General features: G+C 49.2%; 1 protein-coding gene across 2 annotated transcripts in view; it reads right to left on the bottom strand.

Moving 5' to 3' along the window:
- Window positions 1-1,083: 1,083 nt before the first annotated feature.
- LPCAT2 (lysophosphatidylcholine acyltransferase 2) overlaps window positions 1,084-22,315 on the bottom strand; it is a 57,867-nt gene continuing 36,635 nt past the window's right edge. Inside the window, exons 12-14 of one of the 2 annotated variants that reach the window (XM_028501958.2) lie at window positions 9,406-9,504; window positions 5,634-5,769; window positions 1,084-2,366 (exon numbers count right to left, since the gene is read on the bottom strand). In XM_028501958.2, the coding sequence (XP_028357759.1) occupies window positions 2,182-2,366; window positions 5,634-5,769; window positions 9,406-9,504 (420 nt within the window). In that variant the 3' untranslated portion in view covers window positions 1,084-2,181. Of the gene's footprint in view, window positions 2,367-5,633; window positions 5,770-9,405; window positions 9,505-14,699; window positions 15,142-22,315 lie in introns of those variants that run through there. The other variant, XM_036011851.1, reaches the window with a different exon arrangement.

Genomic DNA, 22,315 nt, shown 5'->3' with positions numbered 1-22,315 from the left:
GGTCAGCACCTGCCCCCCCCCACCCCGCCCCCGCTCTGGCTGCCCCTTCAGAAATCAACTGCTTTATACTAAACACAAAGTATTGACACTTTGGCTAAAAGTTGAGCTTTTCATGAGAGTAAAATCATGTCTGATAAAGCTTAACTGCAATAAAAAATGATTCATCCCAGGCCTAAATAGGCAAACGGATTCAGACCCCAACATTAAGAAGAGACATCACATCTGAGACGAAATGGCAAAACCAGAATTTTTTAATCACGAAGATTGTGCGCAGCAGTTCTGTTCGCTCAGCGACACGACGCAACGGGAACGGGACATCGGCAGAGGTGGAATTCCAGACCATGAAACAGTATTTGAAAACAGGAAGACAAGAGCCTCGTAGGAAGCTTTGGGTTTTCAATGCTACTTGGTCGTGACTAATACAGCTACTCTATGGCTTTCCTATGATAAAAATAATTATGGTACCTGAGTATTATTATTAATACATTCAGTCGCGGAGGCCAGACACTATTGTAAACGTGCTTTCCTAGTGAAGCGGTCATTTCCAGCTCATTCAATGCTCTGTGTAAACAGCTTTAAGACATATGAAAAAGCAAACAAGCCCTGGCTGGCGTAGCTCAGTGGATTGAGTGCGGGCTGCGAACCAGTGTCGCAGGTTCGATTCCCAGTCAGGGTACATGCCTGGGTTGCAGGCCATGACCCCCAGCAACTGCACATTGATGTTTCTCTCTCTCTCTCTCTCTCTCTCTCTATCTCCCTCCCTTCCCTCTCTAAAAATAAATAAATAAAATCTTTAAAAAAAAAGAAAAAAGAAAAAGCAAACAATTATCTGTACTTTCATAAGGTTTTTAGGAAGCAATTATCCAAATATGTATTTACTCTTTACCTTGGAACACTAAGTGCTTCGCAAGGAGAACTAGTCTGAAGTCGTTATTCCAACCGCTCTCAGAGACCCTCCACATCGAAAAAAAATGACCTTGAAAAGCTAGCTTGGGGGTGAATTGCCGTTATATTCAGAAACACAGCCAAAACAAAGAGTTTCAATTCAAAGACTAAACTCAGAATTTGAACCAACTGTTTTTGTATATTAAAAAATTGGTCCTTCGTTCCAAATTTCAAACACAAATGATACAACACGCACACACGTGTGACATCCCATAAAAACGGCCCCAGCAGGAAATGACATGAACCTCAGGATGATGCCTCGGCCCGACTCCTGCCCGGGGTCCAACGGTGGGGGGGGGGGGGATGGCTAGGGTGTTGGATTCCCTAGCTCTGGAATCTTCCCTGTGTTCCCTGCAGATATTTCAGACAAGTTCTGGATTTTAATGTTCTATCAGTAGAGCAAGTCTGATTCATTTCCTGGGCAAGAGCTACATCGTGCACTGTCCAACTCAGAGGGAACCAAACTCAGTGGTCGACAATTCATGTTCTCGTTAGACAGTCAACGTTACCTAAGTAACGTTGGCCAGTAAGCCAAGGCCCCCTTAGCCTTTGGCCAGAGCTCTTGTCTGTAAAAAAAAAAAAAAAGAGAGAGAGAGTTCTAAATCAGTAGGTCGTGCAGAAGGGCGTGAGTTCCCCCAGCGGGTGGTGGAGGAGACCCACAGTAGGGGTGCATGCGAGAGAGAAGGGGGGCTTTTAAGAGTCTCATCTAACTAACGAAGCTCTCCCTTCCAACCCAACCTCAGTCAGTGATCCAAGACACTGACACGGACATGGAACGCAATGAATCTGTACAGGTAAAGGTGTAAACTTCTGCAGCACTCCGCAGACTCTTCATTCTCATTTCCAGCATGGAAAGGAATCAGAACAAAAAAAAGTACTTCCCCCTCCCCCCACCCCTTAGAAAACTCTTGCGCCTTTTGATGAACGCTCATCCGTACGCGGGAGCCTTTCATTCATTCGGATGTGCAAATTAAACTGGAAAATTTCATAACAATCTAGTTACCACCGGTAAACCAATCAGGACAGCACAATATAACAGAAAAGAGGAATATGAAAATTCCTTGATCCACACAGGTGAATAAAAGCATCTGAATACAAATCTACCATTTTTATAAAAAAGCTTTCCATGTTATACATCATCGTCACTCAGTAAATCCCATGTACAGCACTCTCGATCAACGCCTTCGCTACGTCGAGTAAAAGCCACTCCGGGCTCCTTTCTGGGGACCCTCGCTCTCAGTCATCTTTCTTGTCCGAGGGGCTCTCGTCGTGATTCTCCGGGCTGACTTTGTTCGTGGCCACGGGGGGAGGGGCCCGGTCGTCCTCGGGTAACGAGAACACGTGGCTGGTCTGGAGTTCTAAGTACGTTGTAAATATCTTCGCATATTCTGGATGCTTCAGGGCGAACCTCTTAAATTCCTCTAGAAGAAGGGATGAAACGAAAATCCAATAAATCGAGTGCCATCCTCATTTGACGCGATCCAGATTAACATGTGACTTTAATAACATCATTTATTGCAAAATCCTATTACTCAACCCTCATAAATTTGTACAACGGCTTGGGAAGACAGTGGTTCCATGATCTAGTCTAATTGAAGACATGCATGTTCCGTGACCCAGAAATTCTGTGCCCAAGTGTGGAACCTAGAGAAATGGGTGCACATTGTGTCCGGGGAGAATGCAGGGGACCGTCCACAGTAACGTTATTCACGATTGGAACAACAGGGAAACAGCTCACAGGTTTGTCCACAGTAGAAGTGGAAAAATGCATTTTGACATAGCGGTGGGACATTATGCTATAGGCAACGAAAATGAGCGAACGGCTGTGTTGCCACAAGGCGGCTGAATCTTAAGGCCGCCACATTGAATGAAAAAACCCAGACAGACACACGTGAACACCTATTATATGAGTCTATGGCATCAATTCCAAAAACCTAGACAACTGAAAGGCAATGTTAAAAATGTGTCCTTTCGTGGCGAGATGCCAAAGTAAAGCAAGGGGGTGGCCCCTTTTCGAGTCAGCCCAGCGGCCCCCCCTTTGAGAGAGAGGAAGGGGACGCAGCTGGGAGGGGCTTCCAGACCCCCCGACAAGCTCCGTTTCTCGACCCGAGTGGCAGTTACACAAGCGTTCACTTTATAAAACCCCACTACACTCCGTGGTTATGTTTTATTCCGTCTCCTGTATTTTTGTTATTTTTGGGAATTAAAAAAGTTTAGAAAATCCTGTCACCCTTGGGACTTTCCCTATTACAGTCTAGAAAAGCTGGGCCCTCGCTTTTGATCCATAAAAAACAAATGAGAGTGTGTGACACGTAATAATTGTATCTCAAGTCCTTTGGGTAGCTGGCCTCTTTTCATTTCCAGTGTTGAGGTCGAGGCGTGGAAGGCTGAGGAAGTGAACCATCAGAGTTTGAACCACGAGCCTCCAACAACCTGGAGTTTCTGCAACGCCGATGCTGCCCCTAATTCTGAACATTTCTGTCCTCCTCTGTTTGGGTGGAGAAGAGTTTATGGAGCTTCTACAGCAAAGGGGACCTGGTCTTTGAATCGGCTTGCTGTGTGGATCTATAATAACAGGATTTTCAATCCAGTGTCCTATTTCTATCCATGCATTTCTTTTTAAACCCTCTGATAACCAAGAGCCTGCTTCCCCTCAGACGACCTAAATAGCCCTTGAAGATAAAACAAGTCTTTAGTGCCGAGAAAGTCACCGGGTTGGGCCCGGGTCATTCTTTGCAACGGCGGCGTGATTTTGCATTCGCAGTCCACTGGACAGTTTCAGATCAGGGAAGCTGCGAATTGTTATTTCTTAACATCGAAAAGAGAGGTTCATCTTCATGAGCCTGTTTCAAGGACAGAGACACAGGGAACTCAGGTGACCTCTACGACCAGGGAGCGTGAGAGTCACTCTGCTGAAAACGAGGGCTTTCCTGTCAAGACCTGTGGCCTGTTCAAAAGCTCCAGGTCTCTCTCCTCTTTGGGGACAGCAGTGGCACTAAAGAGCAACTCACTTCTAGACGAAGTGCTGTGAACTAGCTTTCAGTGGAATCTGGGCATTACCGTGGCCAATGGAAAACCAGGAATGAAAACAATTTAAATGACCACATTTCAACGACTTAAAAGGTCACATTCACGATATATTTCAATACCTACTCTTTCATAAAACAATACCTAAATATCCCAAACATTCTGTAAAAACAAACAAACAAACAAATGACTGGTGTCCTATCGGGAAAAGGGAGACATTCCGTGTATTTCTGATAAGAAAAAGGTTGAACTCTCCCAAGTAACGTAGGTTTCCTTAAAAATGTATTAAAATCAACAGGCAAAATTATGACTACCTACAGATAATGTTTAGTACAAGCTTGCATTAAAATAGTTATTCCAAATAGTTTCGCAAAATTTGGTAGTTCAGAAAAATAGAGAGTCTTACGTATAAAAGCAAAATGGTTGGAGAATGCGTGTACATGGGGTTCATGAATCCCAAGTTTTATCTCAGTATATACTTCCCCATTTCCTCCCTCCCTTTCCTCCTCCCTCCCTCCTTCCTCCCTCTGTCCCTCCACTCTTCCTATCTTTCTTGGGTTCTTAAGTGAACTCAATAGAGTAAGTACCCATGGCACTTAATTACCTAAAATAGAGTAAAGAGCAGCCAAAGCAACAGTAATGAAAAACAGAGAGCAGGAGAAGCATGTGATCTCATTTCCCCATCCCATAAAAGTTCAGCTGAGACTCTTTGAACACCATAAGGAAAAAGACCTTCAAGGGGACCCCTCTGCCAGCCCGAGGGACGCAACTGGGGAACATAAACTGCCCTGACCTCTGGGCCCACATCAAAGCTCAGGCCGGGAAACGAGTCGCTCCCTTCTCCCTAAGGGGGTGCGCCTCTCCCCGGCTGTACCGTGAACCGTGTGGGAGCTGGGGCGCCACCCCTCTGCCCTGTGGGAGGTGTTCTGCTGTGGGGTCTTGAAGTCACTGGGAAAAAGGTCAGTCGCCGATGGATGGACCTGCCACTGGGCCGTAAGGTCTTCCTCCCCGGTAGCCCCTCCCCCACAGGGGTGCCCCTGGCGTGACGTGGGGCAGTGAGCCTGGAAGCTGACTTCTGCTGCTAACAGTGAACATAACAGGTGGCTGGGCTGCTCCTGTGCTGGCCGGTCCCCAGCCCACACCTCTCGACTGTGGGCACCGCCCAGCCGGGGGAACGTGCTCAGTGCTGCCCGGCCACGCTGACGGCCGAAAGGAAAAGGGGCAGCAGGTCTGAGAGATGCGAGAGGCACTGAGGCGTGGAGGTCCACGGGGCGGGCTCTGAAGCCGGACGGGCCTGGTCCTCCAGGCACCCGTCCTGGTTCCGACATTCTCTAGCTGGGCGACCTCAGGTGACTTACTGAAATTCTTTGCATCTCAGTAGTAGAATAAGAATAATAAGGAGCACCGATTAAGGCTTGCTGTAAGGAACAAATGAGTCGACAGACATAGAATGTTCAGAAGAGTCCTTAGCGTGAGGTGAGTCCTCAGTAATTAGCTACCGCCAGGACACCACCACAGCTATTTCACTATCGTCATTGTCGTTATTGCTATTTCCGCTGTTAATATAATTAGTGGAGGGCAACGGCATTCTTGTGCAAGAGCCAGCCCATCGTCTGGACACTCTCTTGCCAGCCGGGTCAGGGGCCAAACTGCCCACTCACCGTAGGACACTGAGTCCCCCTGGGCTATTTCCTTGAAGAGGCCGGAGACGTCAAGGTCGGGCACCCCAAGGGAAGCCTGAAGGATGGTGGAAAACTCTTCCTCTGTGATGTAGCCATCCTCGTCGACGTCAAAGAGCTGCAGGAAACAGAAGGAAAGGTAAGACTGGGCTCCCTCACAGCGGCGCTGGCATGGACTGATCTGGGGCAACACACTCTCCAATCACTGGAACATTCCCTGCGGCAGGGCCAGGGATGGCTCGTGGAGAAAGCAGGGTGTCTGCTGCCCTCACAAGCCTTCTGGATCAGTGGTGGAAACAGACAGAGTGAAAATAGGGGTTACCACGGTGGAAAGGACAAAGGACACGGGGCACGGGAGTCCTGTGCAGGAAAAAAAGGTGACTCCTACCCGGAGAGGTCAGGGAAGGCCGGGCAGGGGAGGTCACATGTGAGCTGGTCTCAGAAGCTACAGGGGGAGATCCCCGGAACGTACAAGGACTGGCCGGCGGCTGTGCGGGGGCTCAGGTCAGGAGACCACGATGGAAACAGAACACTTCACCGGCCCTGTGGGATTATGACGGTTGCGGGGGGGGGGGGGGGGGGGTTGTGATCTCATGGGAACCGAGGGAACTCTTCGCAGCAGAGCATGGCGGAGGGATTGGGGGCAGAAGGTTAATAAAACTAGAGACAGGAAAAGCAAGTGAGGGTCTGGGGTGGAGAAGCAGGAGGGACGCAGGACGGGAAGACGTCACAAGGAAGCAAAGACAGGACGCATGTCAGGTAGAGGCCAGCAGTGACAGAGTGGAAGGATTTTTTAAGTCTGGCAGCAGGACAGAATGGCCGATGGATAATTAATATCCCATGTTCAAAATCCTCTCCCGGGCATTCAAATGTTTTCATGATAGAAGCACCTGCTCTGTGCAAGCACTGATCAAAAGTATTCAAATCACTGTGCACGCGTGAACTCGTTCAGCCCTCACCGCAGTCTCGGGTGCGGCCGGTGCCATCCTTGACCCCGTTGTCCAGGCCAGACGGCTGAGGCACAGGGGAGTCAGGTGACGTTCCCAACGTCACGCCCCTCATAAGCAGCAGAGCTGGGGCCCGTATCCAGGCAGACAGTATCTAGGGGTCCTGCTGTTACGGCATCTACTTCTGACCAAACAGATGATCAAAAACAAGAAACAACCCCAGACACTGGGTACGGTGTGGTAACTGTGAAATGAGCAGAAGGCAAATGGAGGAGCGTGGTGCAGTAACTGTCCGTTAGGGCGGGGGGAGAAAAACGGCACCGGAAGTTGTGATTTGCTGCCTGAGGCTGAGACAGCACTGACTTCTACTCCTTTTCCCACTGCTCGGCCCCTCCGGCGGCTGAGACAGCAGGAGAGCGGAAAGGGGATGCACATTTGTTTTCCCCAGCTGCAGCCCCGGGGCTCCTTCCCGGCCAGAGGCTGGACAGCGCGGCTGCCAGGAGCCAGGGTCCGGTCCCACTGCCCTCCGCAAGCTCCGAGCTCCCTCCCAAGGCCTCCTGCCCTGCACAGCTCTCACCCGCCCCCACTCACAGTCCACACTGCCACCACGTTTGGTCTTTGGTGGCTCTCCCTTCCATGGTAAGCTCCCTTCACGTGTCCACAGGTCCCTGTTGGGGACTTCCACTTCTCCATCTGTCCTTCGTCACACCCCCAGACTGCTCTGCTCCCTTCCCTGAAACACCCAGTTTCCCCTCAATGACTCATCATTCCCGACGGTCTCCCTGCTAACGCAGTCTCCAGATCTAACAGAAATCCCAGGCTCTGGTGGAGAGTTTAGCACCCAAGTTGCCTTTGGGGAGTGCTGTCTCCCCATGACACAGAGCTCCGTCAGACACCGAATCAAAACATCCTGTCTTTCCCAAGCCGTGGCCCACGACCATCCGGGCCCGCCCTGCCATGGGAGCCAGGGACAGAGCGGGACTGGCTCCTTCCCACTGGAGGCCCCGGAGCCCACCCCTTGCCCTCACAACTGGCTCCTCGGCCGGAGCCCATGCCCACCGCTGCAGCCGAGGGTCTCCGGCTGGTATTCTTCCTCCAGGGGCCGCCATGAGGACGGAATGAGGTCAAAGATGGAGCATGAATGGTGACACGCTGCCCACATGAAAGCATGTGAATAGATATCACACACACCCATGCATGTATGCGCATAGGTACACATATACCTGCATACACACATACAAAGTATGCCGAAATAGTTTCCAACACGTCCGAGAAGGTCCAAAAATAACCGAGATAAAGCATGGCCCTTGCCTTCCTGAAAAAAAAAAGAGCTAATTACAGTTCTAGGCCCTCCTCCCCTCACTCTGTCCCCAAACCAAGGTCCGGGCTAGACAGGACCTCAAGGCATCTTTAAAAACAGTCATTACCGGGATCGAAGGCCGCGGTTTCGATCAGGCCTTTCATCGGTCAACCCCAAGTGCACAGTCGCCCAGCTCAACGTATCATTACACGTACGATCCCCAGACAAACAGACGTATCTGGGTCGGGATGGGTGAGCCACGGGGCTAATTTTAGGTTTTAAGATGAATAGGGCTGTGAAAGCCAAAAGTTTTCGACTTGGACGAAGTTCCGGGCCTCGTCTCCTCACCATCTGCTAACCATCAACCACGTGGGTGCTTCCCAGGCCTCACAGTTAACTCGGTGCAAACCGGCCTGACATCAGAAATTAAACCGGGGGACTTCTGGGCCAAGGACAGAAGGCTCGGACATTCCTGCGGCTGTCCCTGCTGGTCCCCACGGCGTGAGAAGGGGCTCTGAAAGGGTGACTCTGGCTAGATAATAGGGGGGGAAACATGGGGTCCTGGGGGGGTCGTCTTCTCAGAGAAAACCAGGAGGAAACGAGAGGAGGAGACGGGAGTGAGAAGGCCCTCCAGCTGCTCGTGGGGGGACAGAGCACGGAGCCCAGCACAGGCTGAAGGAGCAGACCCGTAGCCACCGCAAGATGGGATGAGAGGGAGACGGGGTCTTGTTTTACTCAAGAGCGGACCGTACAAGATTAGGGTGCTGAAGGGAGCACCCCGTTCCAGCACTAATTGGAAGAAGCACCTTTCCACGCAGAAGAACCGGAAACACACTTTGGGGATGTGTTCTTCACCCTCTTTCTGCACGTGTGAGTGGTGCACAAAATCGGGCTCCCCCTAATCCAACCCTCCGTCAGGTTCTGCTGGGGGCTGGGGCCACGGTCTCATTCATCCGCCCCCCCAGTACTGCTGTGAAAATATGTGGCATTTTCCCATGGTATCCTACAGGGAAGCATAGAGGGTGGGCGCTGGGGGCACTTTTGATGGAATTCACCTGCAACCACCACCACAAACTGAACTCCACCAGGAAAATACCTCCAGGACCACCCCGGACACGCACAGCGTGGATGGATGGACAGACCAGGACTTCCCACATGTTGACCTAGGATGTCTAGTGACAGGTGACATTTATTTATAAACCTCACTTCAGGGCTTGGAACTGGGGAGGCAGGACAGAGAGACTATTTTAAGCTGATTTGTGAAATCACCTGCTTTTTGGATGTTGGTGCGGTGGCCTGGGCCGCTTCCAGATGCCTTTCCCCTCAAACTGGTGCCTGTGTTTCCCTTCCTCTCGGCATCAATTGTCTTAACCGCCCTACCCTGGAATACCTGTCACAGCGGACCTGTAAACTGGTGTGGCGGGTTCACCGACTTTCACGTGACACACTCAGAGTCAACACTGGTTGACGAGGCAGACCCCAGTGCTCGCCGTGGGGCCGACGGTACCTTGAACGCCACCTGGATGATCTCCTCGGTGTTGGCGGGGTTGCACAGCACGGCCAGGCCGATCACGTACTCCCGGAAGTCGATGCTGCCGTCGTTGTTCTGCGGGGGGATGGGAGACATCGATTAGCAGGGACAGGAGGGGGACCCCAGCCCTCAAGGGGACGCTCGGGGATGCCACGCAGCTCCACATCATCGTGCACGGAGTCCACCTGGAGAAAAGGGAGGCGGGACAGCAGGCAGGTGGCCCACCCACTCCCAGTTCAAAGGGAAGAAGAGGGTATTTCTGTTTAGCGGCAAATGCAAACCTCTTATCGCTGAGGCTCGTTGAGAGGGGCCCTGCGGTGCCCTGAGCCCCTCTGGCAGGCAGGATCTAGGACCTGCATTCCAGGTGGGGCCAAAGTGTCCCCTCCACCACTGACAGTGGCCCTGCCATGGTGGCCGACACCAACGGGTCACTAAAGGGTCATTAAGCAACCCTCTACCTGCAATAAACCAGCAGCAAGGGGGCCAACCCGAGCAGCTGCAGCGGCTCCTTGGTGATTGACCGCAGACCCCAGAAGATCCGGCATGCCTCAGCCTCTGGAAACTAAGCCTAACCAGGATGATACCAGGACCCGTACAGCCAGGAGGTATTCCGTCGCGGCACGCAGGAGAAGGGGTTGGTCATTCCAACCCTGGCTGGCCGAGCGCCGCCCTTTCCTGCACAGGAACCACTCACCTAGACAGGAACTGTGAGGGGAGGGAGTGGCCAGAAGGAAGGGAGGGAGAGAGGGAGAGAGGGGCGAGACAGGGGAGGAGGGAGGGGCAGAAGGAAGAGAGGAGGAAAGGAGGGGAGGAGCAAGAAAGGAGATGGGGAGATGAAGGGAAAGGATGACAACAAGAAGGAGGAGGGAGGAAGCGAGCGAGAGAACCAAAAACAGCATTAGGACTACAATCCCAGGTGTCAGAATCATTTTGGCAGCAGCATCAGGCAAGCGATGAGTTCCCAGATAAGCAGGGAACTGGTAGCAACAACAGCGCTAGGGCGGGACTGCAGGACGAACAGATGTTTGGCATCAGTACAGTGTGATCCCCACACAGATCAGGCTGGACTGGGACTATGCAGCGAGAGGAAAGGACTTTGAGTCTTTGAAGATGCTCTAGAGATCCAAAGGAGTTTTACTATCCAAATACAATAAACTCTCAGCTATCCAGGAGAGTCAGGGAAGAGGTACTCTGAATATTCTGAATATTCCTTACGAGTATATTTCTACCCAGGGAGGCAATTGTATTACCAATTTTCTAGGAGTTAAGTTGTTTTATCCACTTAGCATTACAAGTAAGCATTGGAAGTAAGTCCTCCTAACAGCATTTCAAGATCAACAGGTACACCCACAAATATTTTCAAGGCCGCACTACGGATTAGTTATGCAATGCTACTTGATGAGATTTCTGACTGAGGTTGCTATATAGATGAACTTATAAAATATATGGACTATTACCCCCCCCCAAATATTTTATTCTATTTTTTTTTTAAGAAAGGAAGGTAGGGAGAGTAGAGAGAGGAAGGGAGACATGGAAATGTGGATGTGAGAGGGAAGCTCTGATTGGTTGCCTCCTGAGTGCTTACTCCAGGATGGATCAAGGGCGCCCAGAGCCAGGGAGAGCGAGGCTGCATTCACCGGTGCCCGGCCTGGGGATCCAGTGGCAACCTGGGTATGTGCCCTAACCGGAAGTTTAATCCATGGCCTTTCGGTTATGAGACGACACTCCAACCAACGGAGCCACACCGGCCAGCGCAACTCAAAAACTATTTTCAAAGTGGTGGTTTTAAAATAACGTAGAAATGCTGAATATTTTTGGAGATTTGCTGTTCATAGGTACACAGCACCCAGCACTTCCTCCTGCGACAGGTCTCAGGATTCCATGGATGACATCGAGATGAAGGTGGTTTTCAAAATCATACGGGGCATTTTAAGATTATAAAGTTGGAGAGGGTGCAATTTCACATATTTTTTTGTATCAATGAATATTATTTCCATCTTACTATACTGATTGCAGTGCTCAATGCTAGAAATTTTAAAATAACGGGAGGGAGTTACAGGAATCAAAGGCCTTTATTTTAAGCAATTACGTCTTCCCCCATGCCGAAACGGCAACATTTAAATAGAAAAGTATCTGGCAAATGCCCCTTCTTACACTGAAAACCGTGCCTTTAGAACACCAACTACGGGAATGAAAACTAAGAAATTTAATTACTCATTCTACACCAAAGATTTGGTTGCTGGGGAAAATCCAGAGTTCGGACTGAATGTTCCAGCGCCCGCTCCAGAGGCTGAGGTTATTTGTAGAAGTGTTATACAACAGTAATTCACATCAAATGTGTTTGTGTAAATATGCAAACTCTTCCGTTCTCCGAGGAGAACAGAGAGGAGAAGACCGCAGGGGACTTCCGGAGGCTTTGCACGTGCGCACAGGGAGGCGCGCACCCGCAGTGTGACGTAATCGTCTCAATGTCTATAAAATGTTTACAAGGAGGTGAAGGGGAAAGTGTGGCTACTCGGCCCTTCCCACAACCGTCACGTGGAAAGGTTAAGTTATACCTCGATGTTCCGAGACCTTGAAAGGCACCTTGGCAGCTCCCCACCCCGCTCTGAGCTGCGTTCCTACGCCCCCTGCGGAGCACATCAGTGGGTGGACCCTACCACGCACACCCTGATGGTGACCTGCGCTGGCCCGCAGCAGACTCCTGCCCATCCCACCGCGCCTGCTCTGAGCAGCAGCCCAGGCCTAGCTTGAGGCACACATGCCATGAGCAAAGTAGGGGTGCCCGTGTGCTCGCTCGGTGCAGAGTTATACGCATGTGGTTTCATAAACATGATGTGACGGAGATGATGGTGACCACAGTGTCCAATGCCACCTTCTTCTGATTTCACTGGGGATTTCCCACAGGCAGCGGAGGGCCGTTCACAAACCAGTCACACCACTTCCCCAGTTACAACTCTCCTCTACAGAAGTCAAGAAAGAAAGAAGGAATTTATCTTCCAACTCAGGAGGAGCCTCCCAAGGAGCCTGGGAGAGAGAAGGAACGGACCAAAAACCAGGCAAGCAGGAGCGGGGGAACCCATCCGCTGTGGGCAGGGGAGCGGGGCACCTGCAGATGCGGCCTCTCTGGCGAAGTCTCCCGCACCAGACTGGATGCTGGGTTCCTCCCGCCTGGCCATCACCACCTGAATCAAAACCATAAAGCCAAACCAGGGACCACACCCACACGAGAAACACGGCTACCCCGGCTGGGGGTGTCAGTTTCTTGGCAGGCCCACTTCCCTTCTCTGGACGCTGGCAATGCTGACTCTCCCGCCGGGGCTGTTTCGGGGGAGACATTTGGAAAACACGGTGAGACAGCCTTACTTTGGAGCCGTGGCCAGCACCCTGGGCTGCTCATTAGAACCCCTGGGAAGCTTTGAAAAGACTCTGAACCCCACCCTTAAAGATTCCGAGTGGACCATTTGGAGTGGGACTCGGGCATCAGGACCCCTCAAGGGCCGCCCGCCCAGTGAGCCTGGAGGACGGCCAGGGCGGAGAACGCTGCCATACAGAGCCAAAGATGCTGGCGTGCATTTCCCGGTGCTGCTTTGTGTACCACAGAACTGATGAGGATTGGTGGAAGTGTCTCTTTTCCCTTTTTTTCTTGCATCGTTTACGTTTCCTCCTCCTGCCTGGTTTTCAGAGAGGAACAACCACCACCAAAATATCCCTTGTTCCAAAGTAAACGAATGAACAAAATAGAAACAGAGGCGTGGACACGTGGAACAGACCCACAGCTGTCGGAGGGGCAGGGGAGGGGGAGAGTGGATGAAAGGCGAAGGGATGAGCCAAAGAATGTATACAAATGACCCATGGACTCAGACAACAGTATGGGGGGGGGTTGCCTGAGGGGAGGGGGGCTGGGTGGAGTGGACAGGGTGCGGGGGTGGGGACAACTGACACAGCATAAACAATTAAAAAAAATATTCCCTGTTCCAAGGCAAGACAAGACAGGAGCTGGGCACGCCTGCCTGTGTGTACGACATGCGTGCCAGAGTGCCAGAGCACTCGTTCGGATCCTCGCCGCCGCCAGGCACTCCCCAGGGCCCTGCACCCTCTTTACAAACAGCGAAACAAAACAAAACTGCTACATGCTCTTCCTACACCTAAAGAACTCTAGAATTTTAGGTACTTGCTCCACCATGAAGAAAAAAAAAGTACTACCCTTAGATCCAACAGCTTCCCCCGCATTCCTGAACTTGTTTCTATATGTGGTTAAAGAGGATTCCGGGGAAGCATTTTTCACTTTTCTTTTGCCTTAATGGAACTATCAGCTGTAAAATTAGGAGGAAAACCAGGTTTTGAATTTGCCTCCTTCTCACCTTTCTGAAGGAAAAGAAAAATGCATCTCCTGAGTGCTTTCTGGAAGTATTCCAATTTTTTTCCCTCGAATTTTTACTCGTAACAACAACAACAAATACCCTGCTCCTTGGTATCCATCCACTAACCGAGCAATAACCTAGGCAAACCCAGTCTCTCACAGCCCCGCCCTGCACCCTCATCACATCTAGAAGTCCATGCAAGCCCAGCATCTCCAACAGCAGCTACACATACCACCCACAACATTTCTCATGGCAACTCCGTTTTAATTAAGCAGTAAAAAGCGGGCACGAGTCCAGACGTCGGTGGGGGTGTGGGAAGAGGGGGCCGGGAGACAACAGCCATGGGAGCCGGGGTATATCAGCGGCGATGCAGACGGCCAGGCGTGGCTTTTGGCCATCCTGGCCTCCTCGTGGCCCGCTCAGGAATACATGGTCAGCTGCAGCCACTCTTGGATGGACACCTGAATCTGCCCATCGGCATCCCTGTCCAGGGACCTGAAGGCACGGAACATGGCGTCCAGGCGGACCAGGCAGCTGATGAAGTTGTTAAAATCCATGCTGCCGTCGTCGTCGGTGTACCGGCGGAGGATCACCGGGTAGAGCTGCTCGTGGAGCTGGAAGCCGGCTGCCTGCAGGGCCCCGCGCAGCTGAGAACTTCTCAGGGACCCGGCACGGTCCTGGTCGTACTGCTTGTACACGCACTGCCACTTCTTCAGATTGTTCCACAGGTACTTGAACTCCTCAAAGCCCAGCTTCCCGTTCGTGTCGTTGTCCATGACGGACACGATGCTCCGGCAGGTGTCCAGGCTGAAGCCGTCGGTCTTCAGGTCCTTGTGCTTGGAAAGGATTTTGTTGAGGATGTTCATGAGGTCGGTGGCACCCACCTCCATGTCCGGTCCCGCCAGCTGGGCAAATTGGTGCCGAAACCGCCGGACTTCCTCGCTCTCGTGGGCCTCCACGTTGGCAAAGTGCTGCTGGGTGGGGGGCGGTTCCGGGGTGTACTGAGCTGCTGCAGCCTCGCTGATCATATTCACAATCCCCCCAACTAGCCCTCTAACATTTCCTCCTCCTCCTCCTGGCAGCCCACCTCCTCCAAGAAGACCTCCAAGGGCTTCCCCAAGGCCCTGATTGGCTCCTTCCATAAAAGCCTTTGCGAGAAACATGTTTTCAGCCTAACACGCTGCCCAAGTCTTGGAGACAGATGGAGAGAACTGAAATGGAGTCTGCGGAGCTCACATGTGGGAGAACTGGCTTTTCTGTACCTGCTTCCACTGTGCCACGCCCCACGGCGTGGGTGTGATGCCTTACCTCCGACTGAAGCTGCCTGAATTCCTTCAGGTCCTAGCACCTGCCGTGTACAAGGGCGGGGCTCAATGCAATATGGAGCTCTTCCAACATATATTCCTAATATATCTAATAACCATTCACCAGTTAGAGTACGTAGGACAAATGAGAAGCAATTATATTTGTAAATGAACATGTTAACTATACGTCTCTGTATGTCATGGGTCTTAGAGCTCTTTCTCAGCACCTGGAGGAAGACAGGCAGTTTCCTAACAGAAGGTAAACGGTTCGAGGAAAGTGAGAAGTCCTTTTGTAAGCGTAGAGCTGGAAGAATTCTTGGGCAAAGGGAGCCTATGTACCTACTCCCCTTCCTTTAGCAAAGATTTCCAAACTCCAGTGTTCTTAAGAAAAGCTTGGGCCCTGATTGGTCTGGCTCATTGGGTTGGGCATCCCCCAGGGTCACTGGTTTGATGCCCTGTCAAGGCACGTGTCCGGGTTGCAGGCCAGGTGCCCGGTGGGGGCACGTGCAAGAGGCAACCATCCGTGTTTCTCTCCCTCCCTTCCTCCTCCCTTCCCCTCTCTCTAAAAATTAATAAATTATTTTTTAAGAAAACTTGGAAGAGGGGCTTTTTAAATGTGGAGGTTCTCATTCTGTAGTCTGCTATGGGGTTTCTGAACTGCATTACTGGACCATGTTCTGAGGTGTGACATTTGTATAGAAAGATGCACGGATCACAGAGGTTAGTGCCTCTTTCCTAGAGAAACGAACTCTCTTCTCTCAAGGGCTACCACTCTCCTGGCACCTAACACCACTGGCTCATTTCTGCACCTTAAATCAATGGGATCATGCGGTCTATCCTTTCAGAGGTCTTTAAAAAATTTCTTAAATTAAAAAATTGTAATATACTACATAACATAGAATGTACCATTTTACCCATTTTTAAGTGCACAGTGCAGTGGCCTTCAGGACATTCCCATTGTTGTGTAACCATCACCACCGTCCACCCCCAGAAAATGTTTCATCTCTCGAAACTTGAACTCTGTACCCACTGAACGAGAGCTCCCATTCCTGCCGCCCGCAGGTCCCGGCAACCCCACTCCACTTCGAGTCTGCAGGAAGCACACGGCTCTAGGGACCCCCTGCAAGTTGAATCACACAGTTTGTCTCTTTGTGACCAGCTCGTGTCCCTTAGTGCAATGTCTTCAAGTTTCATCCACGTTGGCGCATGCATCAGCACTTATTTCCCTTTCAGAGCTAAATAGCATCACATTTCTTGTATGTAACATGTTTGGTTTATCCACTCATCCGCTGGTGGATGCCTGGGTTGCTTCCACTTTTCGACTATGGTGAATAATGCCATTATGGAGCCCTGGCTGGCGTAGCTCAGTGGATTGAGCACAGGCTGGGAACCAAAGTGTCCCAGGTTCGATTCCCAGCTACGGTACATTCCTGGGTTGCAGGCCATAACCCCCAGCAACCGCACATTGATGTTTCTCTTCTCTCTCTCTCTCTCTCTCTCCCCCTCTTCCCTCCCTAAAAATAAATAAATAAAATCTTTTAAAAAAATAATGCCATTATGACCATGGCATTGGCATATGGCCAGGTACAGATACATCTTTAAGTTCCTGCTTTCTTTTGGATATACCTAGCAGTATTACAGGACTGCTAGATCATACAGTAATTCTCTCCTTAATTTTTTGATGAGCCATTACACCTTTCTCCATGGTGCTCATACTATTTTACATTCCCACCAACAGTGCAGAAGAGTTCCAATGTCCCCACAGCCATGGCAACCCTTGTTATTTTCTGTTGTTCTTTTTTTTTTTTAAACAGCCATTCTAATTGGATGTGAAGTACTTTGGATTTCCCTAAAGATTACTGAGATTGAGAACCTTTTCATAGACTGGTTGGTCATTTGTATATCTTCTTTGGAGAAATGTCTATTTAAGTTCTTTGCTATTTTTTATTGTGTTTTTTTTTTAATTATTATTAAGTTGTAGGTCTTTATGTATTCTGGATATTAACCCCTTATCAGGTATATTACTTATAAATATTTTAATTATATCCATAGATTGCCTTTCCAAACTGTTGATTATGTCTTTTGATATACAAAAGTTTTTATTTGGATGTAGTCTAATTGATCTAATTTTTATATCGTTGCTTGTGCTTTTGGTATCATATCTGAGAAATCTAATGTCACAAAGCTTTTCCCCTATGTTTTTGTCTAAGACAAAACAATGGTTTTAGCTCTTTTTAATAATAGTTTTAGCCCTTGTGTTTAGGTCTTTGATCCATTTTTAGTAAATTTTTAAAAGATTTTATTTATTTAATTTTAGAGAGAGGGGAAAGGAGGGAGAGAAATATCAATGTGTGGTTGCCTCTCATGTGCCCACTAGTGGGGACCTGGCCTGCAACCTAGGCATGTGCCCTGATTGGGAATTGAACTGGCAACCCTTTGGTTCATAGGCCAGTGCTCAATCCACTGAGCCACACCAGCCAGAGCCATTTTTAGTAAATTTTTATATAGCGTAAAGTAAGGTCCACTTCCTTCTTTTGCATGTGGTTATCCAGTTCTCCCAGCATCATTTATTGAAAAAAACTATTCTTTACCCATCGCATGGTCTTGGCACCTTTGTCTGAAATCATTGGATGTATTCCTGGGATCTCTATTCTATTCCATTGGCTTATATGGCTGTCCCTGTGCCAGTACCACACTGTTTTGATTACTGTAGCTTTGTAGTAAGTTTTGAAATCAGGGAAGTGTAAGACTTCCAACTTTTTTCTTCTTTTGCAATATTGTTTTGGCTATTCAGGGTCTCTTGAAGTTCCACATGGATTTTAGGATGGATTTTTCCATTTCTAGAAAAAAATTGGGGGGATTTTTATAGGGATAGCATTGAACTTGTAGATCATTTGGGTAGTGCTTACACCTTGACAATGTTGTCTACCAATCCATGAACACAGGATTAATTTCCATTTAGTTGTGTCTTTAATTTCTTGCAGCAATGCTTTATAGGTATCAGTGTACAAGTCTTTCAATTCCTTATTTATTCCTAAATATTTATTCTTTTTAATGCTATTATATATACAGTTGTTTTCTTAATATTCTTTTTGGACTGTTTCTTGTCAGTGCATAGAAACAAAACTAAGTTTTGTGTTGATTTTGTAACCTGCAGCTTTGCTGAATTAATTTACTAGTTTGAACAGTTTGTGTATGTGTGTGTGTGTGTGTGATCTGCAGGGGTTTTTTTTTAACATAAAAGATCATCCTACCTATGAGCAGAATTCATTTTACTTCTTCCTTTCTACCTTACACGCCTTTTATTTATTTTCTTGCATACTTGTTCTGGCAGGGACTCCTAGTACTATGATGAATAAAAGTAGTGAAACCAGGCATCGTTTTCATGTTCTTGATCTTAGACAAAAGGTGTCAGTCTTTTAGCATCGAGTATGCTGTTGGCTGTGGGCTCTTCATATGTGATCTTTATTATGTTGAGGTGCTTTCCTTCTATTCATAGTTTGTTGAGTGTTTCTATACAAAGGGGTGTTGAATTTTGCCAAATGCTTTTTCTGCCTCAATTGAGACGATGCTTTCCCCTCTTCATTCTGTTAATGTGGTGTATTACTTTGACCAATTTTCACGAACCATTTTTGCATTCCAGTAATAAATCCCACTTTGTCATGATATAAAATCCTCTTATTGAATTCTGCTCACTAGTATTTTTCCATTGGACTAGTATTCTCCATTGGACTGGAGAGGGGTAACAGCCAGTCTCATAGGTCACTGCGGGAACCACAGACAACTCAAATGTGATTTCCCTTAGAGGAAATCACATGGGCTTTGTTTAGGGTATTACAAACTAACTTCATAGCATCCACTGCCATATAAAACACATCCTTTCACACCCACCTGAAGCGTTTGTCACCAAACTTTACATCCACTTCCTCTCATTTCTGTTTTGTGAAGATGGAGGGCATTTGGCTAATGGGTTCTCATAAGCCATCGCAGAATGAAAGCCTGTTATTAGATCAACAAGCCTTTTCTCCTCTGGGCCCTTTAACCCCCGAGGGCTCTTTATGAGAACAGTAGTAGCTACTCTGGTCACTGTCTGGGGAGCTCTATTGTCCAAATCTGGAGACAGAGGGTAGGGGAACAGGCCACATCAGACAGAAAATTAATCCCCAGTTTCAGGGAGAAGAGTTAATGAACTTCAAAAGCACAGAGTGACACATGAAGTGACACACGAATGCCACCAGCAGCGTTACTCAGAATCACCCCTGAGTGGACACAACCTCAATGTCCACCCACGGGTGAGTGGACACACAGAATGTGACATAGCGGAGCACTACGTGGCTGCTTGGCATTGAAAAGGGATGAATGACTTCCTCTACACGGGATGCTATGACATGGATGGGCCTCGAACACGGGACGTCAGGTGAAGGAAGCCAGACACAAGCGACCATACACTGTAGGACTGCATTTCCGTGACGTGTCCAGAAAAGGCAAGTCTGCAGAGAGAGAAGGTCCCTCTCGTACAGTGGGATCTAGAACAACCCGGGAGGACAACTTTATGGTGGGTGCCTGGGACTGAGGTGGGGCGTGGGTGGGTGGCAGGAATTGGAGGTTAAAGGCACAAAGAATCATACTGCGGTGATGACAACGTTGCAAAACTGATTGGTGGTGATGGTCGCACAGCTGGGTAAGTTTACTAAAACGGATCATTGCACGGTGCGCTGAAAGGGGGTAAATTACATCACGTGTAAAATATGCCTCGAGGAAGTTATTTTTAAAAAGGCAGCAGGACAGTGTGTTGTAAAAAGAATGCTGAACGGGGAGTTCTCGCCCAGGCCCTGCCATCGACTGGCTGTGCAGCCACTTCCTCCCTGGGCTGGAGCCTCCTGCAAAATGAGGAAGACAGGCACAGTGACCCCAAAGCCCTTCCAGCTCCAAAATTCTGTGGGTCTCATTTTTACGTTCCACGAAACTGTGACAGCAGCATCCTTCTTATGTGGCATTCACTCAGTTTCCTTCTGGTGCCCAGGTCTTTGTGCGCTACATATGAATTCAAGTCAGTCTTTCTTTATCTTGGGTCTGGTCCCACAGCGTTTAAAGACGTGGCTACTTACTCTGCTCCCCACTTGGACTCATCTGGTTTTCAAAAGTATTTCTGATGGCAGCCTATCAAGTACAAAGCGCGGCCAAACACAATTCAAGGCGAGCGCACCGAACCAGGTCTGGCACAGTCTAGAAAGGACACACAACCCCCACCCTGAGGGCAGCCTTTCTCCCAGGCGGGGTTTTCGCCCACCTGCACTACGGCCTGGCCCAGGCCTCCCTAGTTTATCGGCGAGAATGTCACACTGGACGGAACCCAACACCTTTCTAGAGTCCATACAGAGAATATCTGTTCCTTTTGTCTTCACCATCACAGACGGTCCCTCTGTCACAGGAGGAAATCAAACTGGTCTGACGCCATGTGCTTGTCACCAAGCCCTGTGCTTTACTCCCTTGTTCCTCCCTTGGAGGAAACCAGCAATGGCTCCCTTGTTCTAGTTAGAAAGTGGAAGCTTCACATGCTACAGTCTCCTTCCCATTTCCTTTACACCTCTCCTAGGTGTGCGTGCGCGAAGGAGCCAAAAACAAAGCAGACAAGCCTCCTGCCTGTGCGGGTATCTCTAGCACACCAACGCTCAGGGAGGGAAAATACAACCACGGACTCAAGGCGGGGGCTAAGTCAACCTGAAAACTGAGCAGGGAGATGGTCAGGCAGATGGGACCACCACACTCTCGGGACAACTTGTACCGAACAGAAACACTCATCCATCCCACTCAGAAAGGTACAGCCTTTTTCTGTTTATTATACCATATGCGTTATAGAGTTGATGTCGTAGAACAAATCCTGATCGACTGAGATCGGAATCAAGATGAGTTCTTTTCACATGAGCTGTGAAATAAATACTACGTTCCATATCAAACCTGAACCGGGAACGTAAAGGATAGAAAACGTCACTGTTTGTTGCATTAATTCACTGTAGTGATAAAGCAGCTACAGGCACCACCTAGAGGAATGGGCATGGCGGTGTCTCAATAAAACTTTATTAGCAAAAGAAGTGTCAGACTGGATGTGGTCCATCCATTGTAATTTGCTGACCCCTGTTACGCTGATGATAGCAAAGGTTGCTGGGAAGGTTTAAGGACTAGACTGGAGGGGTTGCAGTCAGGACTTAACGATAACCATCGCTAGTTTGTAGGGGGCTCCACATCTGACTGAAAGGAGGTTACTATGAATCTTTTCTCCGGACCATTCTGTCTACCTCTGGCTGATATTGTCCCACAGTTCTAACTCGTGGAACATCGCTCATCTTTATAGATGAGGGAGACTGATTTCTAATTCCTAAGCTCCGGTCTGGCATGAGCTCACTCTCTCCTTCCACCGAATACCATTAAGCTCGTAAGAGACCAGAGCTGAATAAAACGTAGGTGGATACTTTCTCCATTCTGCAAAAAATCTGAAAACGGTCGAGAGTCTTCCCATTTCTGCCTTCTAGCCGGCACTTAGTTCTCCTGGCTTTACCACGTCCTTTGTTTAAACGTTAGACAGGAAGAGTGTGAGTATACACTCTAGCGCTTGGACAATCCCGCATCTGTGGCTATTGTAAACTTCTGTGGGTCTTTTAGTACCGTTTCACATTCTGTGGAATGAATGTGCTTCTTTATATCCCAAGTTCCTCCTGTTTGCCCTGTTCTTGGTCTTAGTTCAAGTGTTAAATCGTGCGTGCCAATAACAACAAGCGTCCTTGCTCGTTCCTTCCTCCTGGGGAAGGTAGGGTGCTGCGCCACTCAGGTTTTCTGCTCCGGCTATGGGGCAGGATGGGCACGTCCAAGGCTTACGTGATTGGGAATAAACAGGGAAGTCGTTCTGAGGGGCCGTGAGGAACTTTCCTATTCAATTGTACAAGCTGTTCTGGAAGTTTGGGACCAGGCGTCCTGCGAAGTCAAAAAGATTGATTGTCTGGCTGTTTCACGGAAGACGTCTGCTGGCACCCAAAACATGGCTTTGTCGCCAGGGCAGATGGATGCTGCTGTGCTGATACGGGGCGAGCGGGACGTTCAGCGGGAGGTAGCGTGTGACACAGTGCAGGGGAGACATAACTCAGCTATTGGTACACGGTGAGAAAGAGGCAGGCTGGGAAGCCAGCAACAAAGATGATGTCGTGTGCCCTGGAACACTCGAGA

This window comes from Phyllostomus discolor, chromosome 12 (genome assembly GCF_004126475.2).
Source record: "Phyllostomus discolor isolate MPI-MPIP mPhyDis1 chromosome 12, mPhyDis1.pri.v3, whole genome shotgun sequence".
Classification (NCBI taxonomy): domain Eukaryota; kingdom Metazoa; phylum Chordata; class Mammalia; order Chiroptera; family Phyllostomidae; genus Phyllostomus; species Phyllostomus discolor.
Note: the sequence above shows the minus strand (reverse complement) of the source record. Positions and strands in the feature narration are given on the sequence as shown.